The 27857-nt window shown below is 51.8% G+C and overlaps 1 protein-coding gene across 1 annotated transcript in view; it reads right to left on the bottom strand.

Annotated features, from left to right (window-relative positions):
* The window catches only part of ADAMTS2 (ADAM metallopeptidase with thrombospondin type 1 motif 2), a 220089-nt gene that overhangs the window by 21190 nt on the left and 171042 nt on the right, over positions 1-27857 (bottom strand). Inside the window, exons 7-13 of the mRNA XM_032846790.1 lie at positions 25494-25599; positions 24660-24803; positions 24090-24222; positions 22727-22840; positions 8145-8290; positions 4387-4562; positions 3770-3903 (exon numbers count right to left, since the gene is read on the bottom strand). Of these exons, the coding sequence (XP_032702681.1) occupies positions 3770-3903; positions 4387-4562; positions 8145-8290; positions 22727-22840; positions 24090-24222; positions 24660-24803; positions 25494-25599 (953 nt within the window). The remainder of the gene's footprint in view (positions 1-3769; positions 3904-4386; positions 4563-8144; positions 8291-22726; positions 22841-24089; positions 24223-24659; positions 24804-25493; positions 25600-27857) is intronic.

The following is a 27857-nucleotide window of genomic DNA, read 5'->3' as shown; positions in this document are numbered from 1 at the left end:
GCGGGGCGGGGGGGGGGGGGGGGGGGAATTAGCCAAGGAAGACAACGTGATCTACCAGGGAAAAAAGAAGACCAAACGAAAACATTGGTCTTTAAAGGTGCAGAAGCCTGAGCCGAATGTGCCCACTTGCCATTTCTAGATGGAGGTCTCAGGGGGCACGCTGCTCTCACTCCGAGTTGGTTTCCATGTTCATGACACGGTGTCAGAGCAGCCCAGCCTGTGGGGGCTCTTGCTAGGGGGGAGGAGATGGGCCTTGGAAACAGTCACAGGCTCCCTTCCTCAGAGAAGGCTGGAGTTGGTGTGGGGGGCGGGGAGAACCCGCTTTTAGGCCAGGACAGTTACACTCCCTGCGAGAAGGGTTGCTTCAGCCTCTCACCTGAGGGGGACTCATGCTCTCTTTCAGACAGAATAAACCAGAAGCAAAAATCCTCTGAGTTGTAGAGGCAGGTGGGAGGCAGTGCCAGGGAGCAAAGCAGCATCCGGAAGGTGCTCTCCCAAACTCCGGACTCCGAAGCCCACATCATTTCGTGAACCTTACCAGAGGACCAACTCTGTTCTAGAAGCTCTTCACTGGCTCATGTGCTCTTTCTAAAAAGACTTGCAGCCCATGTACAACCCAAAACACTAGTTAGAAATTCAGCTGGCTGGAACAGAAGGAGGGCATCTGGACAGAGGGAAAACAAAGCAACAGGCTACATTTTAAGACACTTGTTCCAATGGAGACTTTTCCCCAAGAATCACAAGAGGTGAGCAAAAGGGAAAGCAGAATAAATTAAGTACTTGATCTGTCAGAACTCCAGAGATATTAACATGGCCTGTCACCCTTTTTCCTTACTTCTCAGGCATTTTTTAAATCACCTTTTGTTTTTTTCTGGAATCAAGGTATGTCTAATAATCACAGTGGACAGGAGCCAGCCTGCCCTAGAGAGGAGCGGTTTTGTCTGAGCAGCTGCTGGTCAGCTCATCAGGAGGCCTGACCCCCCAGAGCAAGCAAGCACTGTCCCCGGCGGGGGGGGAGACTGCATCCCTGGCAAGTGTCTACAGACCTTCAGGAGATGCCATTCTAACATTCAGCGCCTGAATAAGGGGGAACATGTGCGTAAGACATTAACTGAGTAGAAGAGGCTAATGAAAACCAGGGTCAGTGTGTGGGTCTGAAATCTCACTTGTGGTCCTACTGGGGTTGACGGCTCAGGTTGGGGAGGGCCCATGTCCCCAAGAGGCATTGTGTGGCTGCTGCCCATTGAGGCAATGGTCAGAGAGGGCTGGCCGCTGGACTCTGCTGCAGTCCAAGCCAGGCTGGAGGACACTGGCGGAGATGGCAGGCTCCCTGTCCCACGGGGAAGGGCCCACAGCTCATGAGGTGCTGCTTCCCTCCCCTCCCATCTGTTATGAAATCCTGCAGGTGAGTCCTCAGATCAGGACAGATGCTAGCTTCTTTCAATCTCTGCCTTTCTCAATGCCATTTTCGGATGATATATTTGATAACTCACTATTACTTTCTCAGGGCAGTGGACTGTGCCCTTTATTCTGTTGGCCTCATTTAATTCTTGATACTCTTTTCATTTCTTTCTCTGTGTGAACATGTGTACGTGCACATGGATCTCTGTTCTCCCGAAGCGTCTTCTGCTGTCATTTCACTCTTAACCTTCTTGAGTCGTGTTTTGATATTCCCTAATTGACAGCGTCCACTCGGGCATGATTTTTGACCCAGCATGAGATACTTTCACAAGAAGGGCTGCACGTCCCCAGGCATTGTGAGGACTCGGTACCTCATCTTAACTACTGCTCACGTCTTCAGTGTGGTCCCAACCCCTCTCCTTTGCTTTAGAACTTCTGCTATATGATCACATTAAACACAAATATTTCTGTTTTCCAATGATGCAAGAAATTGCTCATCCTGCTGTCGTTCCTTCAAAATCATCATTAATGAAATGCTTCATCTCCTCTTCTTCGACTGTCAACGGTGCAGTGAAGCTCTAGCTCCTGAGACGGTGAATGGGTGCTCTGGCTTCTCCATTATGTTTGCGGCCATATCACAGTTGCTGCTTAAAGCCACTTCTATTACTAAATGTAATACGGCTGGTGTTGGTCATGGTTCTAAATTTTTTCTGTGTCTTATGATGTTCTTTTTTTTTTTTTAAAGACTTTATCTTATTTTAGACAGACACGGAAAGAGCATGCACGCCCGAGCAAGGGGAAGGGAGGAAGGAGAGAGAGAATCCCAAGCTGACTCCTGGCAGAGTGAGAGCCTGACACGGGGCTCAATCCCACCATCCTGAGATAATGACCTGACCTGAAACCAAGTGAGGCGCTCAACCGACAACTCCACCCAGCTCTACCCCCTCCATGTCTTATAATATAATCTCTTTTGAGATCTTGAACTTGCTGGCTAGGGACAGGCTGCCCCTCCCTCATGCCTGCTTTTATGGGTAGCAAAGGGCTGGTCTGGGAGCACCTTTTGTATGTAAAACAACAATCCCCCATAACCACCTTGATCTGCCTCTCACGCACAAGCTGATACTTCCCCTGCCAGGAATCATCCCCAGGCCAGGTGACAGGAAGCCGGGGCCTCCCCTCCAGCCCAGATCCTGCCCATCCTCAACTGTTTCCTGGGTCCGGCCTGCCTTTCCTGAGGAGACCCCCATAAAACTCTGCCCCCCAACCCCTTTTTTACCTCCCCACCCCCGACCAAACCTGGTGCTTCCCCACGGGGCCCTGCATAGTGAGGTGAGCCCTTCTCTCAGGAAACCTAAGTAACTCGTTCTTCCTTCAATGGCACTGGCCTCTCTGGGTTGTCACTAGGTCACCTCCATAAATTAAAACCCTGCAGGAACAAAGGCGATGCTGCTGTCTCTGTTCCTCCATATGTGGTCTCACCACCTGAGCGGACTGTGCAGCGTGGCCTCCGTGCCGGACTCAAGCAGGGTGGCTCCCCTCCGGTCCCTGGCCGCTGTGTCTAGAGGAGCCTCCTTTGCTGCAGGCTACCATCCTCCATGAGTGGACAGAAGTTCTGAGCACAGTCTGGCCGCCCCGCACCCTACCTCCTCACTCTCCTGGCCTCGCCCTCTTTCTCTGGGATGCCTGTGGCAATCTGCCAGGCTTTCTGCCTGAGGCCTCCTGAAGATCCTGTCTCTCAGGAAAACGTGACAGAAGTCAGCCTCTAAGATCCTACAATTGGCCCTGCCTCATCAGACTCCAGGGAGGCCTCCAGCTATTTCTAGGGAGTCTGGCAGAGGGCAGGCCTCTGCTCACGCCATGATGGTAATGCAAGGTTATTGCACTGTTGTTTCTTGTGACAGCCCGAGATTGAAGCCAAAGACGCGATAATGGAAAACCCAGCAGGGCTTTTCTACAAAGGGCCGAATCAGCAAGCCCCATGGTGGGCCGCCCTGATGGAGAATGAGCTGTCTGGGCCCAGCAGAGTGCAAGAAGGTGGCAGCACTCTGCAACTGGTCGCCTGTGAACCACATGCAGCAGAACCACCAGGGAAACATGTAAAATTTATGCACCTAGGCCCGGCCTTGAGCTACAGAGTCAGAACCTCTGAGGTGGGGCCCTCAAGCTCCTCAGGAGCCCACAGACACACTCAAGTCTGAGGGCCGTTGGCACAGGGAAGAAATCATGCCTTCCCTATTCCAGGCACTGGTTCTGACACTTTGCATTCCGACACTTTGCAGCCTCCACGAGGCTGCCCCATAACCCCAGGAAGCCGACATCTTGAGCTGTGGCGCCCACACCCCTGCGCCCCCATCCCCACGGCACTCACCCTGCACTCCCCGCGCACACACAGGCTGAAGGCATCCTTATAAGAGCAGCGTGTCCCGTCGTGCACCATGCGCTTCATGGACACCACCTCCCCAGTCTCCCTGGACTCGCAGTACAGGTGGCATCTCTCCTTGGCTGGAAGGGAAGTGGCAGGGTGCTGGCGAGGAGGCCCAGCTGCACGGCTCGCTAGCTCCCCAAGTTTGCTCAAGAGAAACACCATACAAGGGAGAAGCTCTCCCGAGACTTTTCTTGGGAAATACCTGGCCTTCACAGCCTTGCCCTGGGCCTGGGACAGAAAGTGAACGGGGACAGGTGACTACAAATCCCTTGGCGAGTCTGCCTTGGGGCCTTTGGCCCCAGGCTATTGGATTTAGGAAGAGCTTTTCCCAACAGAGCCAGGCTGATGTTGGCACAGATCCCTGAGGCTCTGACGGCCTTTCCCTCTACACTGCAGCTCCTCTCCAGGATGGGGACCCTGTCTGCCCTGGCACCCACTCCCACGGTATGTTTAAAAATTCTAGGACTGGGCCCCTGTGGGCTCTGCTGATAGCCACAGCCTGTCCCCAACCTGGGGCACCACCGCCGAGCACCTGCTCTACTCTGTCCCTGGGGGCTCACCGTCCCGGTGCTCGTGGGGCAGCCAGTGGTGCTGGGCATCGCCGTGCTCGAAGTACAGGTCCCACTGCCGGCACTGCTCCTCGCGGAAGTCAGCCAGGGCATCAGGGCAGTCCTGGGAGTTGCAGAGCTGGAAATCGTAGGCAAGGCCTGAACAGGTGCGGCCCCCATTGGCTGGGCTGGAGGAGAAAGAGGAAGGCCTTGTAGCTCCGGGCCACCAGGAAGAGGCCAGCACAAGGCGTGCCACTTGTCCTGAATTTCAGGTGTGGGAGGCAGCTGTGCAGAGTGAAGGGACCCAGCCCTGCCCTGTCCTAGCTGCAGGGCCCAGGCAGTCCCCCTCATCCATGAAGCATAAAGGGACTGGTAATCCCTCCCTCTGGGACCCCCACAGGAAGGCAGCATCAGCCGGGCCCCCGTGCGCCCCCACCCCCAGCTCCCGTCTCTGTGACCGAACCAACGGTGGGCTGTGGCTGGCTGTTACGGCTCTGCCTTTCCTGGGACATGAATCCCAAGATGGAGGAGGTGGGGGAGTCTCCTCCACATCTGGGCTTAGGACTGTGCCTGACACATGGTGGGAACTCAAAGAACAATTCCAAACCCGCAGAATACTGCCGCACAAGTTCCCGACAGGGTCGGGAATGCAGCAGACACTGTTCTCTGGCTTCCCCCCACCTCAGAGACCCAGGGCTGAGTTTCCCTAATCCCCCCACTTCCCTGAGAACAGCACTCACCCACAAAGCACTAGCCCCATGGCAAAGGCCAGAAAAGGTGCCGGCCGTGGGACTGCACCCCAGGAGGAGCTGGGGACTTCAGCGCCGCCATCTGCCTGGCATGGCAGTGCGGAGCAGGGCCTGAGGCCCCACCGGAGACTTGGGCGAGGGTCACACCCTACCTACGTCACAGGGTGGTCAGTGCGGCTGTGCATGGCACAGCAGAGTGGACAAGGAATGAGGCTGGTGCCCTCGAGGCCCCTCCCCAGGGCCACGTTCTTGACGGATGGTGGTGGGGAAAAGTGATATAAGACATCTGTGGAGAAAGCAGCAGGAGACACCCAAGATGGGGTGGATGAAAAGGAGCAGCTCTGAGATTTACATCACGGCCACTACCCATGGGGCCCCCGACAAGGGCATCCCCTCGATAGGTGTAGGGAGCAGCAGGAAGGAGGTGTATTGGTTCCAATGGAGAGCCATGCAAACTCCAAACTAGAAAGTGAGCTGGAGAATTCAGGGAAGGTGGGCGAGGAAGACCAAGTGCAGAGCCGGGGACTAGACCACCTGTGCTTCTGCAGTCACAGAGTGGGGAGCATGAAGGACACATGGGGAGCCCGGGCCAGCAAGCAGGGGCAGCTGGGAACTGCGCCGCACTGCCACGCTGGCTTCTGTGCTGCAAGGAAGGCTGCAGACAGACAAGCACGGAGCCGCAGCTATAGTTGGGACAGTGCACAGTCTCACGGTCACCCCCGTCACCCCCAGGGAGGATGCACGAAAGGGGGGGCACGTGGGGACTGCCTGGGCTGCTGACACAGAGGCTTCGTGGAGCCCAGGAGCTCTGAAATGCTCTGGGCCCTGCAGCTGCCTGATGATGGTGGGAACAGTTGTCACTGCGCCCTGACAGTGCTGTCTGACAGTCACTATTGCGGAGGGAGCACTGGCACTAGGCCTGACGGCTGACACGAACAGACAGCTCCTGTCACAGCTGCGCTGGTCTCTTGCTGCCACCAAGGAGGCTGGGGCAGCCGGAGGAGTAGAAACTCCCTAGAGAACACAGGTTCAGAAGGACAGAAGAACATGGAGCCCACCTCCCTAACCTCAAGACTGGTCTGGTGATGAGTCTTCTGGAACCAAAGCGCCCAGAGTCAGGCACCAGGCTTCAGGGCCTGGATGCTGGGGCACTGGGCCAGATCTGCCCTCTCAGCTGTGCAGCCTGGACCTGAGTCACTCCATCAGCACATGAAGGGGCAGGAGAGACCCATCGCAGGTCCTGAGCCTTGCTGCATGCCAGGCACTGTGCTGTGGGTTGGGAACCCTGGTGGTCCTCACCCAGCACCCCAGAGCCTCCGGGGTCCTAACATCCTGTCTTATCAATTTCCTTTGTCATCCTGAGGCAGGCATAATAGCCCCAGGACTGCTTGAAAGGAGGAAGGTGGGGGTGCTTTGCACCTTACCAGGATGGGGCCTGGAGCCCTCGGGTAGGAATTGGTCAGAAGCAGGCAGAGAGTTCTCCAGGCATGAGCTGGTGCCCCTGGGGTTTGGGCTTTCCCACTGCTGGACCCCAGGGCACATCCCTTCCAGACCAATGCAGACTTGACCTCTCTGCCCAGAGCCGAGGGTGCTGACCCCCTCTGGCTCCCTGGGGGCTGGCCAAGCAGGGTGTGGGAACTGCTGCAGAGGCTGGAACCCAGCCTATCTGGAAGGGCCTGAGGACCCGTGTACCTGAGGGCTTAAATTTTGGGGTCACGGGCTCCTTTGAGAAGTTGATATGAAACTAGAGCCCTGCTCTCCGAGAAAAACACACACGAACATAATGTCATACCCAATCCTGCAAGGCTGTGGTATGATCCAGGGCAGGGTGATGAACCTAGGACTCAGGCTTAGGGCTTAGGGCCCCAACCCAAATATCGAGGGGGTCCAGGTGGATGGAGCAGGTGAATGAAGATGGCTGGGTCGGGCTGCCCCATGAAGGGGCTGGTCTGAGTCGTTCATCGCCCATCAGACTGTATTTGGGCCTGGTGTTGCAGGGATGCCCAATCTGGAAGCTGGAAATAAGATTCTCTCTTTTTTTTGTCATGTGAAATTTCAGATACTTTTGTATTTTCCTGTAAACCAGGATCTTTAAAACACCAAACAAGCCAAAGAAAGACAAAGCCATATGTCTTCCGGCAGCTGTGGGGCCTCCCTAGAGTAGGTGGAAGACCAGAGCGAGTGGTCATCTGTGGGGGGTCCCGTTTACATGACAGTACGTGCACCCACAATCAATCCATGAAGTAGGCTGCCTGGGGCCCGTGGGGCTCACTTAGGCACCCTGTGTCACAAAGCGCTGCAGGGGCCCAGGAGACACACACAGACCTGTGTGCCCTCCTTGTGCACTCTCCCTTTCCCCGGGCAGTGCACTGGGGGAGGCATGGTGCAGGACTGGCAGGGCCCAGACCTGAGAGATATTCACAGAGTGTGCTGCCATGGAGGGACATTAAAGGAACCTAAGGGAGGACAATAGAGCACAGAATTTGGGGTTTGCATAGGAGGCAGGAGGAGGAGCACAGCTGGGGGTGGAAGCCTGGCAGGCACGGGGGCACCCTCCCTAGGCAAACCCTATCATACATGCCCAGGATGGCATGTTGCTGACCCTTCTTCTTGCCTGGCATCTGGGAGCCCAAGAGATCCCTCTGCCTTATCCCCATTGCTGCTACAACTTCTGTCTTCCATGTCCTTGACTAAGAAGGGCTGAGTAAGTCAGTATCTAGAGCAGGGTGTGGGCCAGGTTGCGGGGAATGGCCCCAGGCCAGCGGCCTAGGAGACAAGGTTGCCCGCGTCCAGGGCTGGCTCTGCCCCAGCAGGCTGTGTGATCTGAGGCAAGATCCTCCCCTCTCTGAGTCTCTGCTTGCTCCCAGGGATGGTGATGAGAAGCCTGAGCTACCGGCCTTCATACCCTCTCCAGAAGTCATGGACAGGCATGGCGGCCTTGTAGGATAGGGCCGGCTGGCAAGGGGCCTCGGGGACCTCAGCTACCACACAGGAGGGTAGGAAACAGTGGGGCGGACTCACTGTGGGTTGTCACACTGGCGGGTCCTGAACTTCACGCCTGTGCCGCAGGTGCGCGAGCAGGAGCCGAACGGACTCCAGGCGCCCCAGTTGCCATCCCGTTTGAGGATGTCAGGGGTCAGCCAGATGCAGTGTCCTTTAAAGCAGTGCTGCAAGACAGAAGGTCACTCCTATGACCCACTGTTCCAGGGCCACTTGGATGCCCCATACTCTTCAGTCTGCTATTCCCTTGATGTCTGCTTGGCCCTGGAGGCACGGGAAGAGCGGACCCCACACCCTCTAGAAGTTCAGAGCCCTGTCAGGAGTCCTGGCAAGATGCTGGCCTGCCCTGCTCCCCTCCCCCAACTGCCACCCCGGCCGCCTACAGTCCTCCATGTCTTGTCGAGCCCGCTCTGTCCTCTCAGCCCGAGCCTGTCCCACACCCCACACCGTGTCTCTGGGTGAAGCCAAAGGCATGCCCACAGAGGGCAATTCACAAAGAAACAACCAGCAGGTCAGGCCAGTGACTCCAGAGACGTACAGAACCTACCTGCTTATGTTTAAAGGACGTACAATGGAAATGGAGGTCGGGTGACAAGCTGACACAGTAAATATTCATGAATGCAGTGAGCAGAACACCAGCACTCAGGGAACACAGACCTACAGCTCGAATATGGTCACACTGCTCCCCGGCCTCCCACAGGGAGGATGCTTACACAACTTAGGGCCACTTTAGGAAGATGATTACAACATGTAAAAATACTGCATCAGATCTAAAATGGAATACTGATATAGAACAAGAAAAGATATCACAGAAAGTTAAAAATTTAACAATGGACCAATACGACATACAACCAAAAGCAGATAACAAGGATGTTTTTCAAATGATCTGACTGCCACAACTTCTCCTGCAGTTCCAATGGCATACTACTTGTCCATCCCTTCTTCATCTGACCTCTGAGCCGCGGGTACGAACGCAGGAGGCGGATGGACTCCAGGTGCCCTGGCTGCTGTCTGGTTTCAGGATTTCATTTTGCAGGTCTGTCTTCCACAAAGAAAATAGAAAAATAATGCCGCCATTTCTCGGCAAAATATCTCTGTAAGGACCGGTGGCTATTTTGGCTATGTGATCTCAGTTGTAACTCTCAGCTCTGCCCCCAGGGCATGAACTCAGCTATGGACAACACATCAGTGAATGGATAGGACTGTGTCCCAATAAAACCTGATTTATGGGGGCACCTGAGTGGCTCAGCGGGTTAAAGCCTCTGACTTCAGCTCAGGTCATGATCCCAGGGTCCTGGGATTGAGTCCCGCATCGGGCTCTTTGCTCAGCAGGGAGCCTGCTTCCTCCTTTCTCTCTGCCTGCCTCTTTGCCTACTTGCGACCTCTGTCTGTCAAATAAATAAATAAAAAATCTTAAAAAAAAACAACAACCTGATTTATGAAAACAGGCAGCAAGTGGAAACGTCTACAGGGGACCTATAAGGAGGTCAATGAACTCCCTCCTCAGTAAGATAATTGTTTAACTGGTGAGCATTATTTTTAAAAATAACAACCACTTAAAGTATCTGGAAGTTGTCCTGAAGTCCATACAACAAAGGGAGAAACATGTATTCAAGAACATATCTATGAAATCTTGGTAAGAACAGCGGAAGTCTGTGGCATTTGGCCACAACTGCTGCCCATACCTTCCCCAACTCATGGGTCCAGAAGCTTTACGGCCTAGAAGACGGAACTATCTATCCTTCCTGCTGCCAGTCTGGGGCTATGGTTTGACCCTGGGAAAGGCATGCCAACTGGCACCTCCCAATACATAATTCTGTGTTGCAGAAAGTCAACTCCAGGAAGTAGAGGCCAAGAGGACTGGGGCTCCCACTGCTGGGTGAAGACTCTATCCCAGAGATGTCAGGCCAAGAATACTGGACCCTGACAGCCTCTTTCCCAGCTTGCTTCTAGGGCAGAGGCCTCATTCTGAAAAGAAAAAGCCAAGACGAGTAGGGGCTGCCATCCAGTCATGCACTCGTAGGCCAAGCTGTCACTCTGGGAGAAGTGGGCCACTTTGCCCCTCATTCAAGTGCAGTGGTCTTCTCAGAGGGAGAGGCAGAATGGCCAGTTCCACAGTTCTCCCTAAAAGGACCAACCTTATTTGGAGCAGCATGTGCAAGCTCATACCTACAGGCATTGTCTAAAACAACAGAAATCTTAGTAGTGAGTTGAGCAACTAAGAGGAGGCCAGAAGTCCCAAGATGCTAGCAGCAGTAAGTAAAATGGTAAAACAACAAACAGCGTAATAGAAAGAACCAAGGAAAGAGAGCTAAGGGCCCTCCTGGGGTCTGAGCAAGGCTCAAAGACTGGCAACATCCTGCTTCTGTGAAAGGCTCAGAATTTCACTGGGTCATACTGTGGATAAGTTGTACTTGAGAGCATGCTCAAAACCACATGGAAACCAGTTGGCTGCTAGTGAAAGCTAACTGGGTGACACCTGTAGAGACAGAATAGCCAGAGGCTTACCAGGAAAATCAGAGAAGGAGACAGAGAGAACCTGGTGAATACCACTGTCTGGGGGTGGGAGTGGGGGCCTGTCTGGTCAGGGAGACAACGCATAGGCCCAAGGCTGTGGCCGCTGGGTTGGGGGCAGTATCAGTGGCTGCACACTGCAGGGCAAACAAAGTTTATGGAAACAGTACAGCCGAGTCACTAGACAAATAAGCAAACAACAGCACAACAAGGTCCTAGGCATCATCAACATCCAGAGTCTCTTCAATATATTATCTACAATGTCCAGTTCCACCAAAATTTCTGAGACATGAAAAGAAACAGGAGACTGTGAGCCACACATGGGAAAGTAAGCAGGTGACGGAAACTACCTTTGAGGAGGTCCAGATGTTGGACTTGTCAGGCAGATTTCAAAACAGCTCCAAGAACAAAAGGGAACCATGTCTAAAAAACTGAAGGTGAGGAAGGGACGATGTCTCACCAAAGAGAGAACATCATGAAAGAGGCAGAAACTACTACAAAAAATGTAAACAGAAATTCTGGAGTTGAAAGGTCAAAAACTGAAGTGGTAAATTCACCAAGGGCTCAGAAGTAGATCTGAGCTGAGAGAAGACAGAGCCCATGAACTTGAATACAGATCAGTAGCAATTCTGCAGTCTGAAGAGTGGGGAGAAAAAAGAACAAATAAAAATAAACAGACCTCTGAGAAATATGGTGGGGGGGGTCACTGAGGTGTTAGAAGGAGAGGAGACAAAAAGGAGCAGAAAATATTCAGAGACATGATGGCTGAAAATTTCTAAAATTTGATGGGGTAAAAAAAAATTAACCTATACACCCAAGAAATTTAACAAACTCCAAGTAGAATAAATGCAAAGAGAGCTATACATGATATTTAAGCTGGTGAAAGACAAAGAAAATGCCAAAAGCAGCAAGAGGAAAATGGCTCATCATATATAAGGAAAGCCCAATAAAATCAAGAGCTGACATTTACTCAGAAATAATGGAGGTCAGGGCAGTGGCATTAACCAAGGATAACCAATAAAACTATCACTCAACAATGAAGGTGAAATAAAAATATTCCCACACAAACAAAAACAGGAGAATTCATGGCTAGCAGACTGCCCTGTAGGAAAATACTAAAGGAAATTATTCAGGCTGAAAGCAAGTGATGCCAAAAAATAATTCAAATTCACATGAAAAAAACAGAGTGCTGGAAATGGACAATTTTCTAGAAAAACACAGACTACCAAAACTGATTTAATAAGATACAGAAAACTGGAATAGACTTATAATAAGTAAAGAGATTAAATGAGTGATTTAAAACTTCCCCCAAATAATAGCCCAATCCTAGATGGCTTTGATGGTGAGTTCTACCAAATGTTTAAAGAAAAATTAACACCACTCCTTCATGAACTCTTCCAAGATACAGAAGAAAAAAGAAATTCCCCAGTTCATTCTATGATGCTAGCATTACCCTGACACCAAAACCAGACAAAGGCACCACAAAAAAACCCTGTAGACCAATATCTTTTATGAAAACCGACACAAAAATCCTCAACAAAATCCTAGCAAACCAAATCTAACAGCATATTAAAAGTTTATACACCACAACCAAGTGGAGTTTATCCTAGAAGTACAGGGTTTAATATCTGAAAATCAATCTACATAATAAGCCATATTAACAGAATAAGGAACACACTGTATGATTGCCTCAAGACTCAAAAAAGGAAATCTGGCAATAGCCAACATACTTTCCTGAAAACACACATACACCCCTCAGACAAGGAACAGAAGAGAATTTCCTCAATATAATAAAGAACACCGAGGAACTATCCATAGTTCACATCATGCTTAATGAAGAAGGAATGAACGATTTCCCCCTGTGATCAGGACCAAGACTTCTAGTTAACATTGTCCTGGAAATTCTAGCCAGGACAAGCAGCCCAAGAAAAAGAAATAAAAGGCATCCAGATTAGCAAAGAAGAAGTAAAACTATCTCTCTTTGTAAATGACATAATCTCACATATAGAAACTTCTAAGAATCCACTAAAAAACTATTAGAGCTAATAAAGATATTCAGTGAGATTGCAGGGCACAAGATCAGTATAGAAAAATCAATTGTATGTCTATGAACAGTTAATCCTGTGAATGAACTGGAAGTTGAAAATCTATCTACAATAGCATCAAAAGAAGAAGAAAAAGCCTTAGTAATAAACTGAACAAAAGAAGTATAAAACGTGCACAATGAAAGCTACAAAACACTGTTAAAATAAAGATCCAAACAGACAGAAAGACATCCCATGTTTATGGATCAGACTGTTAATATGTCAGTGCTCTAGAATCAATGCAATGCTATCAAAATTCTTGCTGCAGTTTTGCAGAAATTGAAAAACTCCTCCTAAAATTGATATGGACATCCTCACCAATACCTGTTATTTCTTGTCTTTCGGGTTCTAGCCATTCTGACAGGTCAAAGGACAGGAAACACGCAAAATAATCTTGAAAAAGAATAAAGTGGGACAACTTGCATTTCCCTACTTCAAAGTTTAATACAAAACTAGAGTAATCAAGAGAGTGTGGCGCTGCCATTAGGATAGACAAACCTACCGAGAGAACAGAATGCTAAGTCCAGAAATGAACACTTAAAAGTGGTCAGTTGGTTTCCAACAAGGGTAACAAGAGGATTCAACAGAAAGGGAACCGTCTCTTCACCAATGATGCTGAGATGACTGGATGTCCACATGCAGAAGGATGAAGCTGGACCCCACACCTTGCATGAAAGTCAACTGAAAATGGATCACAAACCTAAAGGTAAGGGCTATCCTCAGAATGCAACACAGGAATAGATCTTCCTGACCTAATGGCAATGGTTTCTTAGATATAACAGCAAAAGCACAGGCAACAAAAGAAAAAAAATAGATAAATTGGATCTCACCAAAATTAAAACATTTTGTGCATCAAATGATAGTGTCATGAAATTGACAAGACTACTCACAAAACAGGGGGAGGGGGAAGTATATGTAAACCATATATCTGATAACCCCGATAAGTGACTTGTATTCAGTATATATAAAGAACTCCCATAACTCAAAAATAAAAGATAGATAAGTCAATTAAAAAATTAACAGAGGATATAAATAGACATTGACTTCCCAAGACATATCTATATGAGTCACCACTAAGCACATGGTGAAGAGATGCTCAGCACCATAGGTCACTAGGGAGACGCACATCAAAACCACGATGAGATGATACTTCACATCCCCAGGGATGGTTACAATAAAAACAGATGATCACAAGTTTGGGCGAGGATGTGGAAAAATCAGAACTGTCACACAGTGCTAGTTGGAATGTAAAAAAGGTGCAGCTGCTTTGGGAACCAGTCTGGCAGTTTCTCAAAATGTGCAACAGAGCTACCATAAGATTTAGCAATGCCACTCCTAGGTACATATCCAAGGAAAGTGACACATTCCGCCCATAACTTGCATGGGAATGTTCACAGCAGCATTTCAAATAATAGCTTTAAAGTAGGAACAATTCAGATATCTATCAACTGATAAGTGGATGAACAAAACAGCACGTATCAATACGATGGATGAAAATTCAGCCACTAAAAGGAATGGAGTACTGACCCATGCTACAACACAGGTGAATCTTGAAAACATTATGCTAATTAAGTAAAGCCAGACACAAAGGACACATGTTATTCGATTCCATTGATAAGAAATGTCCAGAAGAGGAAAATCCACAGAGACAGAAACAGATTAGTGATTGCTCAGGACTGGGGTGTGGCTGAGGGGAGAGGATGAACCACAGAGACTGCTAATGGGGATGGCACTTCTTTTTGGAGTGACAACAATGTTCTAAAATTTGATAGTTGTGATAGTTGCACAACTCCGTGCATATCCATTTATTTATTTATTTATTTATTTATTATTTATTTATTTAATTTGAGAGAGAGCATGCACAAGAGGAGGTAGGATCAGAGGGAGAAGCAGACTCCCCACTGAGCAGACCCCAAGAGACTCTGGGATCATGACCTGAGCCGAAGGCAGTCACTTAATCAAATGAGGCACCCAGGCGCCCCTCTGTGCATATTCTGAAAGCTACCAAATTTTACACTTCAAAATGGGCAATTTCGTTTTATTTTTTTAGAAGTGATTTATTTATTTGAGAGAAAGAGAGAGAGAGCAAGCAAAGGGAGCGGCTGGCAGAGGGAGAAGCAGGATCCCACCGAGTGAGGATCCCGACTCGGGACTCAATCCCAGGACCCTGAGATCATGACCCGAGATGAAGTCAAATGCTTACCTGACTGAGCCACCCAGGCACCCATACGTGGGCAATTTTGAATGTGAATTGCATCTTAATAAAACTGGTGTGTGTGGGGAGGACCAGGTGGCAGATGGCACTGGTCTATGTGTGACAGCTTGCCAACTCTGGCTCTAGCATGTTGAGGGACATACTCTCTTTTTAAAATTATTGATAATTTAGAGAAGTTATTGGTGTCATGGGAACATTTAGAGGAAGGAATCTAGAGACTCTGTGCTCCAGTTTGTTTCTGGATGTGGCTTTCAGGGCATTTGGAGTTTTCTGGGTCAGAGCCTGATTTTAAAGGTAGCACTCAGTAACTGTTGCTGTTGACTTTGTTACTGTCAACATTGTCAACATTTTGTGTCAAGTCAGAAAGAAGTTTAAATGCTTCTCCCATGTGTTCATCAGATTTACTCCCCTTCATTAACTGGATTGTCAAATGTTTCAAGAACCTGTCGGTTACTTCCCTGTGGTATTTATCTCTTCTGCCTAATGACCGGCTGCTTTGGGTTTGATCTGAAACCTTTTCTTGTAACAATTAAATTTCTGACATCGGAGTTACCTCTCCTGATTTCTTTACTCTCTTTCCCCTTTTGTTTTCTATTAATTTTTATCTGAATTTTTTAAATACATAAATTTGAAAATGACAAAAGAAAGTACTTTTATCCACCTATCCAAATCAGAAGGCTGGCACTTCTCCCTTATTTTATTGGAGCGTTCCAGAACAACTTTTCAAAACTGCAGGGCAACTGGCATATTCAGGCTTCATCAACATTTCGAATAAACTTTTTCTGCATCCCATTTGCACTCAGATTTCTTTCCTGGTCTTTGAGATTTTATTTTAGCACCCCTTACACTTTGTAATACATATGCTGTGAGGCGTGGACAGCTTTTCCACAAGCAGACCATCTGGTTACACTTAGCCTTTTTAAAGACACATCCAAGTTGGATCTGTGTTTCAGGGCGCCCATCTGCAAGACAGACCCCAAGCAAACATAAACTCTTGTCAATATGGAAGCCACCGTGACCTCAAGCCCAGCTGAGGCTCCTTCTGTCCAATGATCCGAGGAGGATGAGTCACACACACCGCACATGTTCCACAGGGACCCTGAGTAAGTTGGCAACGTGGTGGGAGGAGTGTCCCTGGATGTTACTCCTGCACCTCAACAGCTGCAGTAACTTAAAGGTACGAGAAAGATTCTGAGGCCACGTAAATGAGCCAATAACCAGACCTCAAATGCAATTTCTCCTTAGCCAAAGCCACAAAGCACCCATTGCCACTTTAAAGCCAGGGACAGAAACATAACTGGAAGGAAACGGGGAGGGAAAAGAAAAGTGAACTTAATTGATTATGGTTAAAATATCTTACTTTTGCAAAATTTATGAAAACACACGACCATGTGAACACATGGTGAGGCCCCTCCTGGGGCCTAAGGGGGCCAGTGAAAGTGAGAGGCCCCGGAGCTTAGGCGTCCTAAGTTTCACAGTAAATTCACCTCTGCTCCTTTCTCAAAATGTTCCCAGGCTACAGGATACAGACCAGCTCTTCAGCCTGGCATCAAAGGCCCTGCATGACTGGCTCCTACTCACCCCTCCTCCTTTATATCCCGCCACCATGCTAGGTGCCTGGAGCTGACTGCTCTCTGAGAAGACCACACTGTCTTTCCTCCAAGCCTCTGGGAATGCCTCTGCTTAGGAGGCCCATCACCAATCCAATTCCTTCGCTCACATCCCATGCAGCAGACGCCGGAAGAGATAACCCCTTCCAGGCTCATGCTCACACTTGAGTCCCTCTTCAGGAAATGCCCACAGCCAACGTGTGCTGCCTCACCCAGAGTCATGCCTCTTTCCTGGGGCCAGCCACAGCCAACCCCTGGTTAAGCCAACTCTGAAGTTGTGCCAACCCAGAGCTTTGGGTGGGGTCTACTGAGCTCCATACTGTGGCAGTATTGCTGTTTGATGCCTCATTCTCCCCAGAGATGGTGATCCTGCCACTGCTCCCCAGAAAGATGGCTGCGGCTGTCATCTCCATGCCCAAGTCACTGCCAGGCATCCCTCCTGGATCTCATCTCTCAGACAGGCCTTTTTCTGCCTCCACTACTTCTGTGCACATCTCTGTTTGGGAGGCTACCTCATCCCTTCTTTCCTTCCTCCCTTCCTTCCTCCCTCCCTCCCTCTCTTCCTGACACAGGCCTCTCACCCTCCCTAACCCACTGAAAGGAGTCCCAAACCTGCCTTCACACCAGTGTGAGCCCTTGTGAAGTGTGACAGAGGCTGTCGCCCTCTGGATTCCCCTTCCTGGGCTCTGGGCAAGTGGTCAATGGCTCCACCGTCATAAAGCTGGCATAGGGTTGGACAGCCTGGGTCAGGCAGGCCTGGCTGCAGGCCACTGCTGATGCTGGCCATGTCCTTCTGGGCCATAGTTACCCCATCTCTCACCCCAAAGTGCCCCTCACTCAACCATGGAAGGGAAGGGAAGAGCCCACAGAAATGCTGGCTGGTTCACCCTAGCTGGTGGTGCAAGTTGGGGGAGGGTGGTTGGCAGACAAGGAAGAGGGCCCAGGTAAGGAGATGCTGTGGAATGAATGTTTGTGTCCTCCATATCCATATGTGATTTCCTATGTGAGATTCATATGCATATGTGAAAGCCTAAGGCACAATGTGATGATATTAGAAGTTGGCCGCCTTTGGGAGGTGACTGGGTCACAAGAGTAAAGCCCCTTCTAAGACTGGTGCCTTTATAAGAAGACATGAGAAAGAAGATTCTGCAACCTTCACTAGAACCCAACCATGCTGGCACCCTGACCTCAAACTCCAACCTCCAGAACTGTGAGAAATATGTACTGCTGTTTAAGCCCCCAGTCTATGGCATTTTCGTGACAGCAGCCCGAGCTGACTAGGACACAGAGGGAGTGAGTTCTGGCATCTCTGAAGGGTGGGACTGGGACCCAACCTCTAAGCCACTGATGGTGGAGGGAACCAAGGACCTGGAGGATGGAGGAAGCCAGAGAGTGGCCTCCTTGTCCCTGTTGGACAAATCGGTCCCAAGTCTGGAAATAGGGAGCTGGGCCCAGGACAACTCAGAACATCTCACAGGCCCGCAGTGTGAGGGACAACCTCCTCCACAGACTCAGCTGCAAACGCACGGAGGCAATACTCATGCCTTGTAGAAAATATGAAGCAAGACAGAAAGGGAAAATCACCCTTCACTCCACAGCTCGGAAGCCATCCTTCCAATATTTTGGTTTATTTCCTCCTGGATGACTGTGAGCATTTAACATTACCCAAACGAACAATTTCATACTCTGATACCTCAGCACTATTATTTCAAACAAACATCTTTAACGTTCTTAAAATGCTCTATAAACATATGTTTAAATGCCTACAAATATTTCATGGAACAGAAAGAGAGGGTTGAACATTTAAAAGCACAAAATTGCTTGTCCTGAGTGAATTCTGAGCACAGGACAAGCTGACGGGGCTGCCTCTTGGGCTAAGTACCATGGAGAGCGCTTGGAAGGGGCCGAGAATTCTGCTGGGTTGCTCCCAAAGCCTGCCTGGCAGCACTGCTCAGTTTCAAGGAAGTGCCTGTTTAAACAGTGTGTCCCAAGCAGGGACCACAGGCCAGAAGCCTGAGCTGTGAGGGCCAGTGAGCTGGACGCTTAGGTGACTTGCTGGAGGCAGAAAAGATGGCTCAAGGTCCCACCTGAGGAAGGAGACCCAGGGCTCCAACTTCTCGGCCGAGATCCTGGGCTATCCCTGTCACTATGCCTGCCTGCCCCTTCTCAATTCTGCAGGGAAATAGGAAGCTTGACACAGGAGCATCTCGGGGCCTTTCCACGGGGCCTGTGTCTCTGAAACAGAATTCATGAAAACTGGAGGTGGGTGTCACTTCCCCAAGATGCCACATGCTAATGTGAGAGCACATGGAGGACTCTTTGCTGCCCACAGACACACTGAGGCAGGAGCCATCTTTGACCCCCCTCCTTGGGCCAGCATGTCACCCTCTGCCCTGACCCTGGCTCACGCAGGGAGGGCAAGGTGAGCCCACCAGCCTGGCCTGCAGGGCAGAGGCACCTGGGAGCACCCTCGTGCTGGGCCTGACCCTGCTCTAACCTCTCCAGGGCATGCCTGTTGCCAGCACCCTGAACAGGTGGGACAGGAGCGGACTATCACCAGGGCCTCTAGGGAGCCATGTGGAGTCACCGTGTTTTTTGTTTTCTCGATTTGGACCCTAAAGGGACTGCCCCTCCCAGGATTAGCCAATTTCTAGAGACAGTAAACAACTCATGCAATTGTGTGACTTTTAAATGCAAACCAACCAACCCAGGGGTTACAATCCAAACACATCCTCTTGTCACCCCAAGGGCAGGTACCAGATGACTAAGGGCTCAAGCCCAGAGCCCACTGACATCATTCACACTGGCCAAACCGAAGCCTGCTTACCCTGCCTCGCCCCTCCCTTTCTACAGAAACCAGTTACTCCCCCATCCTTTGCCTCCTGACCCACCCCGGTGCTTCCATGCACGGCTCCCTGCAGTCCTTCCTTCTGGGATCTGTGAGATACAAACTCTTCCACTGGTAATCATCTTCCAGTCTATTGGCCTCACTCCGCCATTTATACTAACATGCCGTATTTTAAAACACCACCCTTCCCCATGTCATCTGCCCTCCCGGGCCTTCCTCACCAGGTTCCCGCTCTGTATGACCTTCCACCTGGACTGCTTGGCTCATTTTCCCCTACTGCTGGGCTTCAGTGGCAGTCAGTGACAGGGAAGCCTCTCTGAGCTTCCTGATGGGCCGCTCCTGGACCCTGTTCTCACCACCTGTCGCAGCCACCTCTTCCAGCTCATGGCCGACTCCCATGGATGGTGAGGTCTGAAGGAGGCAGAGGGGGCTGACACATGCAATGGATGTGAATGAATGAATGAATGTGGACCTGAGGTGACCAGGCAGCCAGATGCGCAGGCCCACTGCCCGTTTCCTTGCCCAAGGGCAACACGCTCACCTCTCCCCTCTCGGCCAAGCCCAACTCTTGACTCTGTGGGAGAGCTGTGCACCACTGGCTCTTGCTCCTTACCACCCTAATCCCCTCTGCTTCATCTCTCTGAGGCTGGGGGCCCTGAATCCCAAGAGTGCTGCCGACACCCCCCACCACCTACCTGGCCCCCACAGTGTCCAAACCCAGGGCAGACTGTGAATGATCTGTGAAACCAAAAGTTGGAAGGTGGGTGGCTCTTTGTTACGCTCTCTCCAAGTCATCCCTATGTGTGGAATATAGATCCAGACTGTTCTATCTCTGGGAAACGGTGGGTATGGCAACCTGAGTAAGCAGGGGCACAGTCTGGCTGTGGAGGCCAAGGGGGAACAATGTGCTTGGGAGGAGCTGCTGGACAGTGTGCACAGTGATGATCCCGGGCAGCCACACTGCATCCCGAGCCTGAGCTCTGGCACCCCCTGCCCGGGGCTGGAGCCCCCTGAGGGACTGCTGAACTCTTCATCGCCCTCAACCCTGAGATGTCCGGCTATTTCTCCAACCCAGCCAACCTCCCCCTGCTCCCTCCTCACTCCCTTCTCTCCTTGCCCCTGTGGCTTTTCTCGCAGGGAAGGGAAAGGTAAGGGAGGGCTGCCTTCCAAACACAAAACTGCATGTAGTAATGAGTAACATATTGAAAAATACAAACACACACAGGCAGAGGAGCCTGATAGGCCCCCCCAGGAGGCACCCCTGCCTCTCCCTCTGCGCCTCCACCCACAGCCTCACACATCAAGAATTCCTGATCTGGGTCAGTTTGCACCCTGTGCTCTGGTGAACTGAGGCAGGCTGAGCCCAGCCCCAGCTCTGCCCCCAACACACCCAGCACAGCTCTGTTTTTTTAAACAAATAAAATGTAATTGTCTGTACTGGGCTAAATGAACAAAGGATCCCACCACTAAAATGAATGAAGGGCAATGGCCAGGTCAGTGATTTCTGTGAGGAGAAGCACTTTGGCCACCTCTGTGCATCTTCTTCACCAAACCCTCCCCTTGCCCCACAAGAGAAGGGGAGCCAAACGGCCAGAAGCGCAAGCATTCCCTGGCCCAGCTTCTCCCAGAGGCTGGGCCTCCTGTGGGGAAAAGCCAGCCCTGCAAACCTGGGCGGGTATGCCTGTGTAGGGCCAGCACCCACTCCATCCACGTTCTCTCTGTGCAGGGTGGGATGGAATAAAGCGAGGATGAGGGAGGGGTAGGAAGCCCTGCTGAGCTGGACTCAGCCCCCAGCCCAGTGTTTACTGAGCTCATCACAGGGGTTGTGGCAAATGCGTCCAGGCCCCCACTCCCTCCACGGAGCTCCTGTGGGGAGGAGGGCTACATGGTCAGTTCTGGCTTCGTGAGGTCCCTGGCATATTATTAAAACAACGTCCCACCTCCAACTTCTAACAGTTCATGGCGGGGGGTGGGCACAGCTCAATCACCTGGGCGCACCCTTACAAATACCTGTTCCCAGATCTTCAAACAGAAATCCGTACACAAATGTGCATAGCAGCACTATTCACAATACTAAAAGGGGGAAATAAAATCCAAATGTCCAACAGATGAGTGGGTAAACAAAGTACGATCTAGTCCTGGAGCGGAGTGCTACAGTACGGATGAACCTTAAAAGCAGCCAGGTGTACGTGTATGATTCTGCTTCTGTGGGATTCCAGAATGGGCAAATCCACAGGGATGGAAGACAGACCAGCAGTTGCCAGGGGCTGGAGACAGGAGGGAAATGGGGAGTGACGGCTTAATGGGGTCTCCTTTTGGGGTGATGAAGAAGTTCTGCAACTATATAGTAACAGCTGCAGGGCACCGCAAATGTACTAAAAAGCCACTTACTTGTATGCCGTGGTTAAAATGGCATTTTGCCATGATTTATAAAAAAAAAAAAAAAACAAAAACCAAAATCAGCACAATCCCGGATCCTTACCTCAAACCAAAACCTGCAGAGGTGAGTCTGGGTATCTGTATCTTTAAGAAGGTGTACCAGGAACTAAAATTAGCCAGAATTTAAGACCTACATAGAAGCAGCTCAGGCGCAGGTGACTGGGGGCCTTTGCAGGCCTGATGTTGGGGCCTGTGAGCTGGAGCAAACACCCCATTCCTCACCCTGCCAGGTGCACGGGGCTGCCCGTGACCCAGGCTTAGGCTCATCGGCATAAGCCAGCCCACAGTGGGTGATTAGCTAATGAGCAGGCACGTGCTCTCATCTGAGCCTATGAGAATCAAGCCCAGAGTTTTGGTCAAAGGACACCATGAGAAAAGCCCATCTCTTCTCAAATCGCTGGACAGTGGGAAGTGGGCCTGGGGGGCTGGCAGGTGCTGGGAGCAGCCACAGAGCTGCCTCAAGGGACAAGTATGCTTTCTAGGGGGCACACATGGAGGCCCCAAGAATGGACAGGCTAAGCCTGATGCTGAGCCTCGGAACCCAGTGGCCAACAGCCCCCAGTGCTGGCCTTAAAGTAAGGTGACCCAGACACTCACAGTGTCCACTGGGGGACGGAAGGCTGCTCCTCAGAGGAGGGGATTCCCAAGTTGCATGGGGAGGGCAGAGCTTGAAGCACAGAGACATCAGGTCTTTGGAACATCAGGTTTGGTCCAATAGAGAACTAGTGCATTGGAAGTAGAGGGCACAGAAACTCTGGAATGTCGCGTGAGGAGAGTTACTAGAAAGGAGGCAGCAGTCCCCTGAGAAGGCCTCAGACTCCTCCCCACCCATGCAGCACTGCGCATCCCGTGATCTGTGCATATCACACTGCTTGCCCTCTGCTCCGACTCACCTTGCCGGGTGCACACATGGTTCCATCCAGGGGGGGCCCCTTCTTGGTCTTGCAAAAGTAGGGGTTGTCAGGGTGGCTACACCACAGCTGCTTGCAGGGGTCGAAGGTCCGGAACTGGAAGAGAGCACCGCAGCTCGCCCAGTTGCCTCCCACTGCAGGGGGGCCCCCCAGGACCCACCCTTGTCCCCCAGGGTCCTCTTGGACACAGGCACAGCTTGGCTGCCCCACACAGGCCTGTGTGGTGCCCTGATCCCCATGTGACTCTGAGGCCGTGAGGATCTCCAGAACGCAGTGGCTGTTCTCCCCACCTCAACCTCCAGGCTTTGGCCTGCCTGGAGAGATAGCTGGGAGCCAGTGTACCTAGCAGGAAGGCTGGGTGGGCATCCCTCTGGGCCAGTAGGAGTGGCTGGGAGGGGCTGTCACTGCAGGGCCCCACGGGCACCTACTGTACCCCTGCTGAGGACTTTACCTCCTGAAGCCCTCCCCTCTGCCCTTCTTTTGCTTCAGCCTTGGCCTCTGCTCCCTGTACCCCACAGTCACCTCTACTCTGGCCTTTCTGCCTGCTGTCCCCATACCCTTTCCTCCAGGATGTCCCTGAGGGATCCAGCTGAAACTCAGATCTGGCCATGCCATTCCCCACTTGAAACATTTCTAGAGCTCCCTGTTGCAATGAGAATCAAGCCCACCAAGCTCTTTAGGCAGACATGCAAGAGCTTAGACCACCTGCATTAGTGGTTGCTTGCTCTGTGGTCTTAGGCATGTTACTGAAGTGTTCAGTCCCCTCATCTCTAAAATGGGAATACTTCGCTTCCTTCCTTCCTATGGCTGAGAGGAGCATTAGGTCAGATGCTAACGGACACTAATGCTCTTGCCACACTGCATTGGACAGGGTGGGCCCCATCAGCAGATACAGTCCATTCTGATAAGTGGGGTTCCTGCTGCTGGCTCTGCCCTGGCGCCAGACCCCAGTAACAACTGGTTGCTCCTCTGTCTGCTATGTGCCCACATCTCTAGGCCTCTGCACATGATTCCTGCCTTCTGGAATGTCCCCTCCGCCCACATAGCCTTTATACCTCACTTCTTTCTCAGGGAAGCCCTCTGAACGCTGCAGGCAACACCAGGCCTCACCAGCTTCCCTACCCCCAATCCCTTGCAGATCCCCTGGCCAGTCACCAGGACCATGTCTGGCCTGGCCGGGTAGGCACTGGGTGCCGAGCAGGTGAGGGCCTGTGGGTGCAGAGGGAGAGGCTGCCGTTCTGGAAGCTAGCTCCGCCCTGCCCTCAGGAGCCACCCCAACACCAGTCACCTCCTAAGAAGCCAGCCCAGATGGGGCAGGAGCACCCGGGGGTGCTCGGACACTCACCGCCGTGCACATCATGTAGCCCAGGCCGAAGTCGAAGCGGCACTGTTCATTCATGGAGTAGTGCAGCCCTGGGAGCTGAGGCAGCGCCGGCCAATCATGGGCAAAGGGGTCATCCCGCAGGCAATCATAGGAGCTGTGAGGGGACACGTGGCCGCCACAAGCAGCCTTCAGCGGGGAGTGGCCAACTGCGAGGCAGCTGCAGCCCCTTCTGAAGCCATGGTGGGGGGCCTGTCTGCACCTCCAGCCCTCAGCCGCGCTGCCTCAGTGTCCCCGCTGTATCTCTTCTCCTTGATGTAAGTTCCCTGGGAATCCCATTAAAGGTACAGCTGGTGTGCCCACCTTCCATTCAAGGCTGCGGCCCCAGACAGTGGGACCTCCCCCACCATGCACACACTGACCTGCGCTGCTTTCCCTTCCCTCCCCTGCACCTCGGGCTGCAGGACTGAAGTCTGAGGCCTAGGGCTGGGCCCAGGCCCATGGCGGGGCTTGGGGCATCCATCCTCCTAGAGCTGAGCCCAGGGCTTCAGGTCGTGCTGCTGGCACTGAGGGGTGGGGGGTAGGGGTACTCACTGCAGGTAGCGGCTCAGCTCCTGCTGGCTGCAGCGGGACCAGTGGAAGCGGTGGAAGGCGGCCTGCACCAGGGGCGCCATGATGCTGCCCAGCCGCACCTCGTCGCCACAGCGGTTGCCCTGCCCGTCGTGCTCCATGCCCAGCCTGTGCAGGGAGGCAAGGCCACCTCACTGGACCCTCCCTGGGCTGCACTGACCGGACAGCTGGGGGTGGGGTGCCCCAGACCCTCCCAGCGGCTCCCCAGGGCTTTTGGTTGCCTGCCCCCAAGCCAGGTTTTCCACCAGCTGGATTCTTAAAGCCAGGTGCACCTGGGAAACTGGGTCCAGAGGCCGCCCCTTGGCACCCTGCCCGCCAGGGGTCGCTGTTTCACGAGCAGGCAGCAGAGGCGGGGGCATCCGCAGCTGGAGCCTCCACACACTCAAGCAGTGTGGGCTGACATCTCTGCACGGACCCCGCGGCCCTGCCCTGCGAAGTTTCCCCAAATTCAGAGGGTGCCTGGGGGCTGCACACCTGGGTGGAATCGTGGCTTCCCCGCCTCTGGCTCTAATTCTGGGCAGGACTCCCTCAGAGCCCCAGTTATTGGTGTGTAAAATGGGGTAAAGAGGCACCCTGCCCAGGGGCTTGCATGGCATGATGCCTAGAAGGCCCTCAGCACCCGCTTGGCCCTTTGATTTGTTCCCTCAGCAGAACGTGGGCCTCAGGCCTGGCCTGTGCCGTGCTGGGGTTGGGACTTTACTCCCCAGGTGCTTTGCACACAGGGCATCCCCTGCCTCCACCCCAGGGCACAGAGGGTCCCGATTTTCCCCACATAACAAGGACAGCGAAGCCACTTACACGTGGCCGGTCTCGTGGGCCACCACGAATGCTGAGGAGAAGCCATCCTCGTGGTTCAGAGTGCAGCTGCGGACGGGGTGGCACATCCCAGTGACAGGAGCATAGCCTGGGAGGAGACAAAGGGCGGCTCTAGCTCCGGGCCTGAATCAGAGGGGCTCTGGCCCCAATGCCCCCCACCATCCCCAGAGCAAATGAGCCAAACCAACTGCACCCCACTGGCACAGTTCAGGTGACATGCACCCCAGGCAGCCGGCCTCAGCCCTGCCCGTCCATGTCCACACTGCAGCCGGGGTCAGTTTCCCGGGTACGGGTGTCAGGTGCTAGAACTCCCTGCCACCTTGGCAGCTTCTTGCCTGCTGTTCTCTTTCCTGCCCTCTCCCATCTTCCAACCTTGCTGAGTGACCTTCTGGCCCCCAGAAACATATGCCTTCCATGCTGTAGGAACACTGCTCTCTGAGCCCACTACCCCTCTGGAGGGTCGTCCCTGGGCTCCCTGTGGCTTCCCTGGGTCCTGTGAGACCACAGCTAAACCCATTTCCATAGCACACACAGGGAGCAGTGAGGGCAAACCCCTGAAGCTGCTCAAGGGCAGAGACCAGGGCCAAGAGCCAGCAGGTCACCCTGCCCTGCTGTCATGCAGCCAGGACCAGCCGAGAGGACAGAGGAGTAGACCAGCTGCAGACAAGGCCCTCCGAGCTCTCAGTCAGAGAACCTGCACTCTGGCTGAGGAAAGTATGAGCCATGTTCCTTCTGAAGGGTTCCCCTCTTCCAGGGGTCTGTGGGGAAAGAGCCGGATGCAGCAAGGTGCCCCCAGAGGTGGAGGGTGGGGAGTGGGACTGGGGAGGGCTGGCCGAGGTAGGCCACATCCCACTGACACAGATGCCCAAGGAACCCCCCTGCCCTCAGCCAGGCCAGCCTCATCCCCATTCATGTGGTTTAGAAAGAGCCACTGAATTCATAGGTAATAGTGAGGGGACCAAGGAGAGGACTGAGGATTGAGCTAGAACAGCCCAAGCAGTGGGGGAGAAGGCCTGGAGGTGGTCAGCCTATGGAACAGGTGAATCCCCCTGGGTGAGCTGAATCTGATCTGAGGGTGGGTTGTTCTTCTGATATCTCCAGGGAAGCCTTAGAGGACAGCATTCCCATGGGTGATGAGGGGGAGGGTGCAGGGGGGCAAGATCCTCAGACCGCACCTACCACTGGGGAAAACCACCGAATAGGGGCCTAGCCATTTGCCCCTGGACAAGACAGAGAAGTGCGTACAGAGCTGTGTACGCAGAGTGCATGCTGAGACACGACCTCGAGGCCCACCAAGCAAGGAGCCTCTGCCCGTGGAACTCTGACCTAGCCTCACTTCTCACAGACCCTTCGGGGAGATCCCAAGGCAATTTGTTAAGAGTCGAGAAGAAAGGAAGGAGGGCCTGGTGACCCGGGGTGTGCTGCTGGCGTTATACTTGTCTGTAAAAGCACCGTAATGGAACCACTGTCCTTTCTCCTTGTCATAAACAGGAAAATATGTATCTTAAAATATTTTTTGCTCTGCAGATTTTAAGATGATTACTCTGGAATCAGTGTCCCAGAGCCAAACTTTGAGATCTTCTCTTTGTTATATGCAAAGCCTGCATGTGCTTATTCACACTACCGAGCATATTACACGGGTCTTTACAATCTGAAGGTTTGCAAAAGTGTCTTTATGTTTTTCTTCATACCTTTCCTGCTTATTTTATTTTGCTATTGCTCTTTTTTTTCTGGAATCTTACTAGGTAGATATCATACCTCTTGGGTTGAGCCTCTTTGTCTTCGTTCTATTTTAATCTTTTTGGATGCCCTTGACCTTTTTTTTTTTTTAAGATTATTTATTTATTTATTTATTTAGAGAGCATGCACAAGCCAGGGAGGAGCAAAAGGAGAGGGAGAGAGAGAGTCTCAAGCAGAGTCCGTGCTGAACGCAGCGCTTGATCTCACAACCCTGAGATCAGGACTTGAGCTGAAATCAAGAGTTGGACGCTTAACCAACTAAGCCACCCAGGCGCCCCTGCCCTTGACTTTTTATTTCAGCTTCCGAATTTTCAACTTTACCCACTATATCTTTAGTTTCATAAAAATTATTTGCTGCTCTCTAATTCTTCCTAGCAACCTGTGCTGGGTTTATGGAATGTATATTCTCAACTATTCTGGGAACTATTACTTTTTTTTAAAAAAATTCTTCCTGAGATTCCAAATTATCTCTCTCTCCTCCAGAGTCAGTTCTCCAATTCTGTTTCGCATCTTGGTCGACTTTTTCATGGTGTAAGTTTAAATTAAAAAAAAAAAAAAAAGGTCTGGCCATCCTTAGGTGTGCTTTCACATTTTGAAACAGAGGAG

Source organism: Lontra canadensis, unplaced genomic scaffold, assembly GCF_010015895.1.
Source record: "Lontra canadensis isolate GAN:19392208 unplaced genomic scaffold, GSC_riverotter_1.0 scaffold181, whole genome shotgun sequence".
NCBI classification, from domain to species: Eukaryota; Metazoa; Chordata; class Mammalia; order Carnivora; family Mustelidae; genus Lontra; species Lontra canadensis.
Note: the sequence above shows the minus strand (reverse complement) of the source record. Positions and strands in the feature narration are given on the sequence as shown.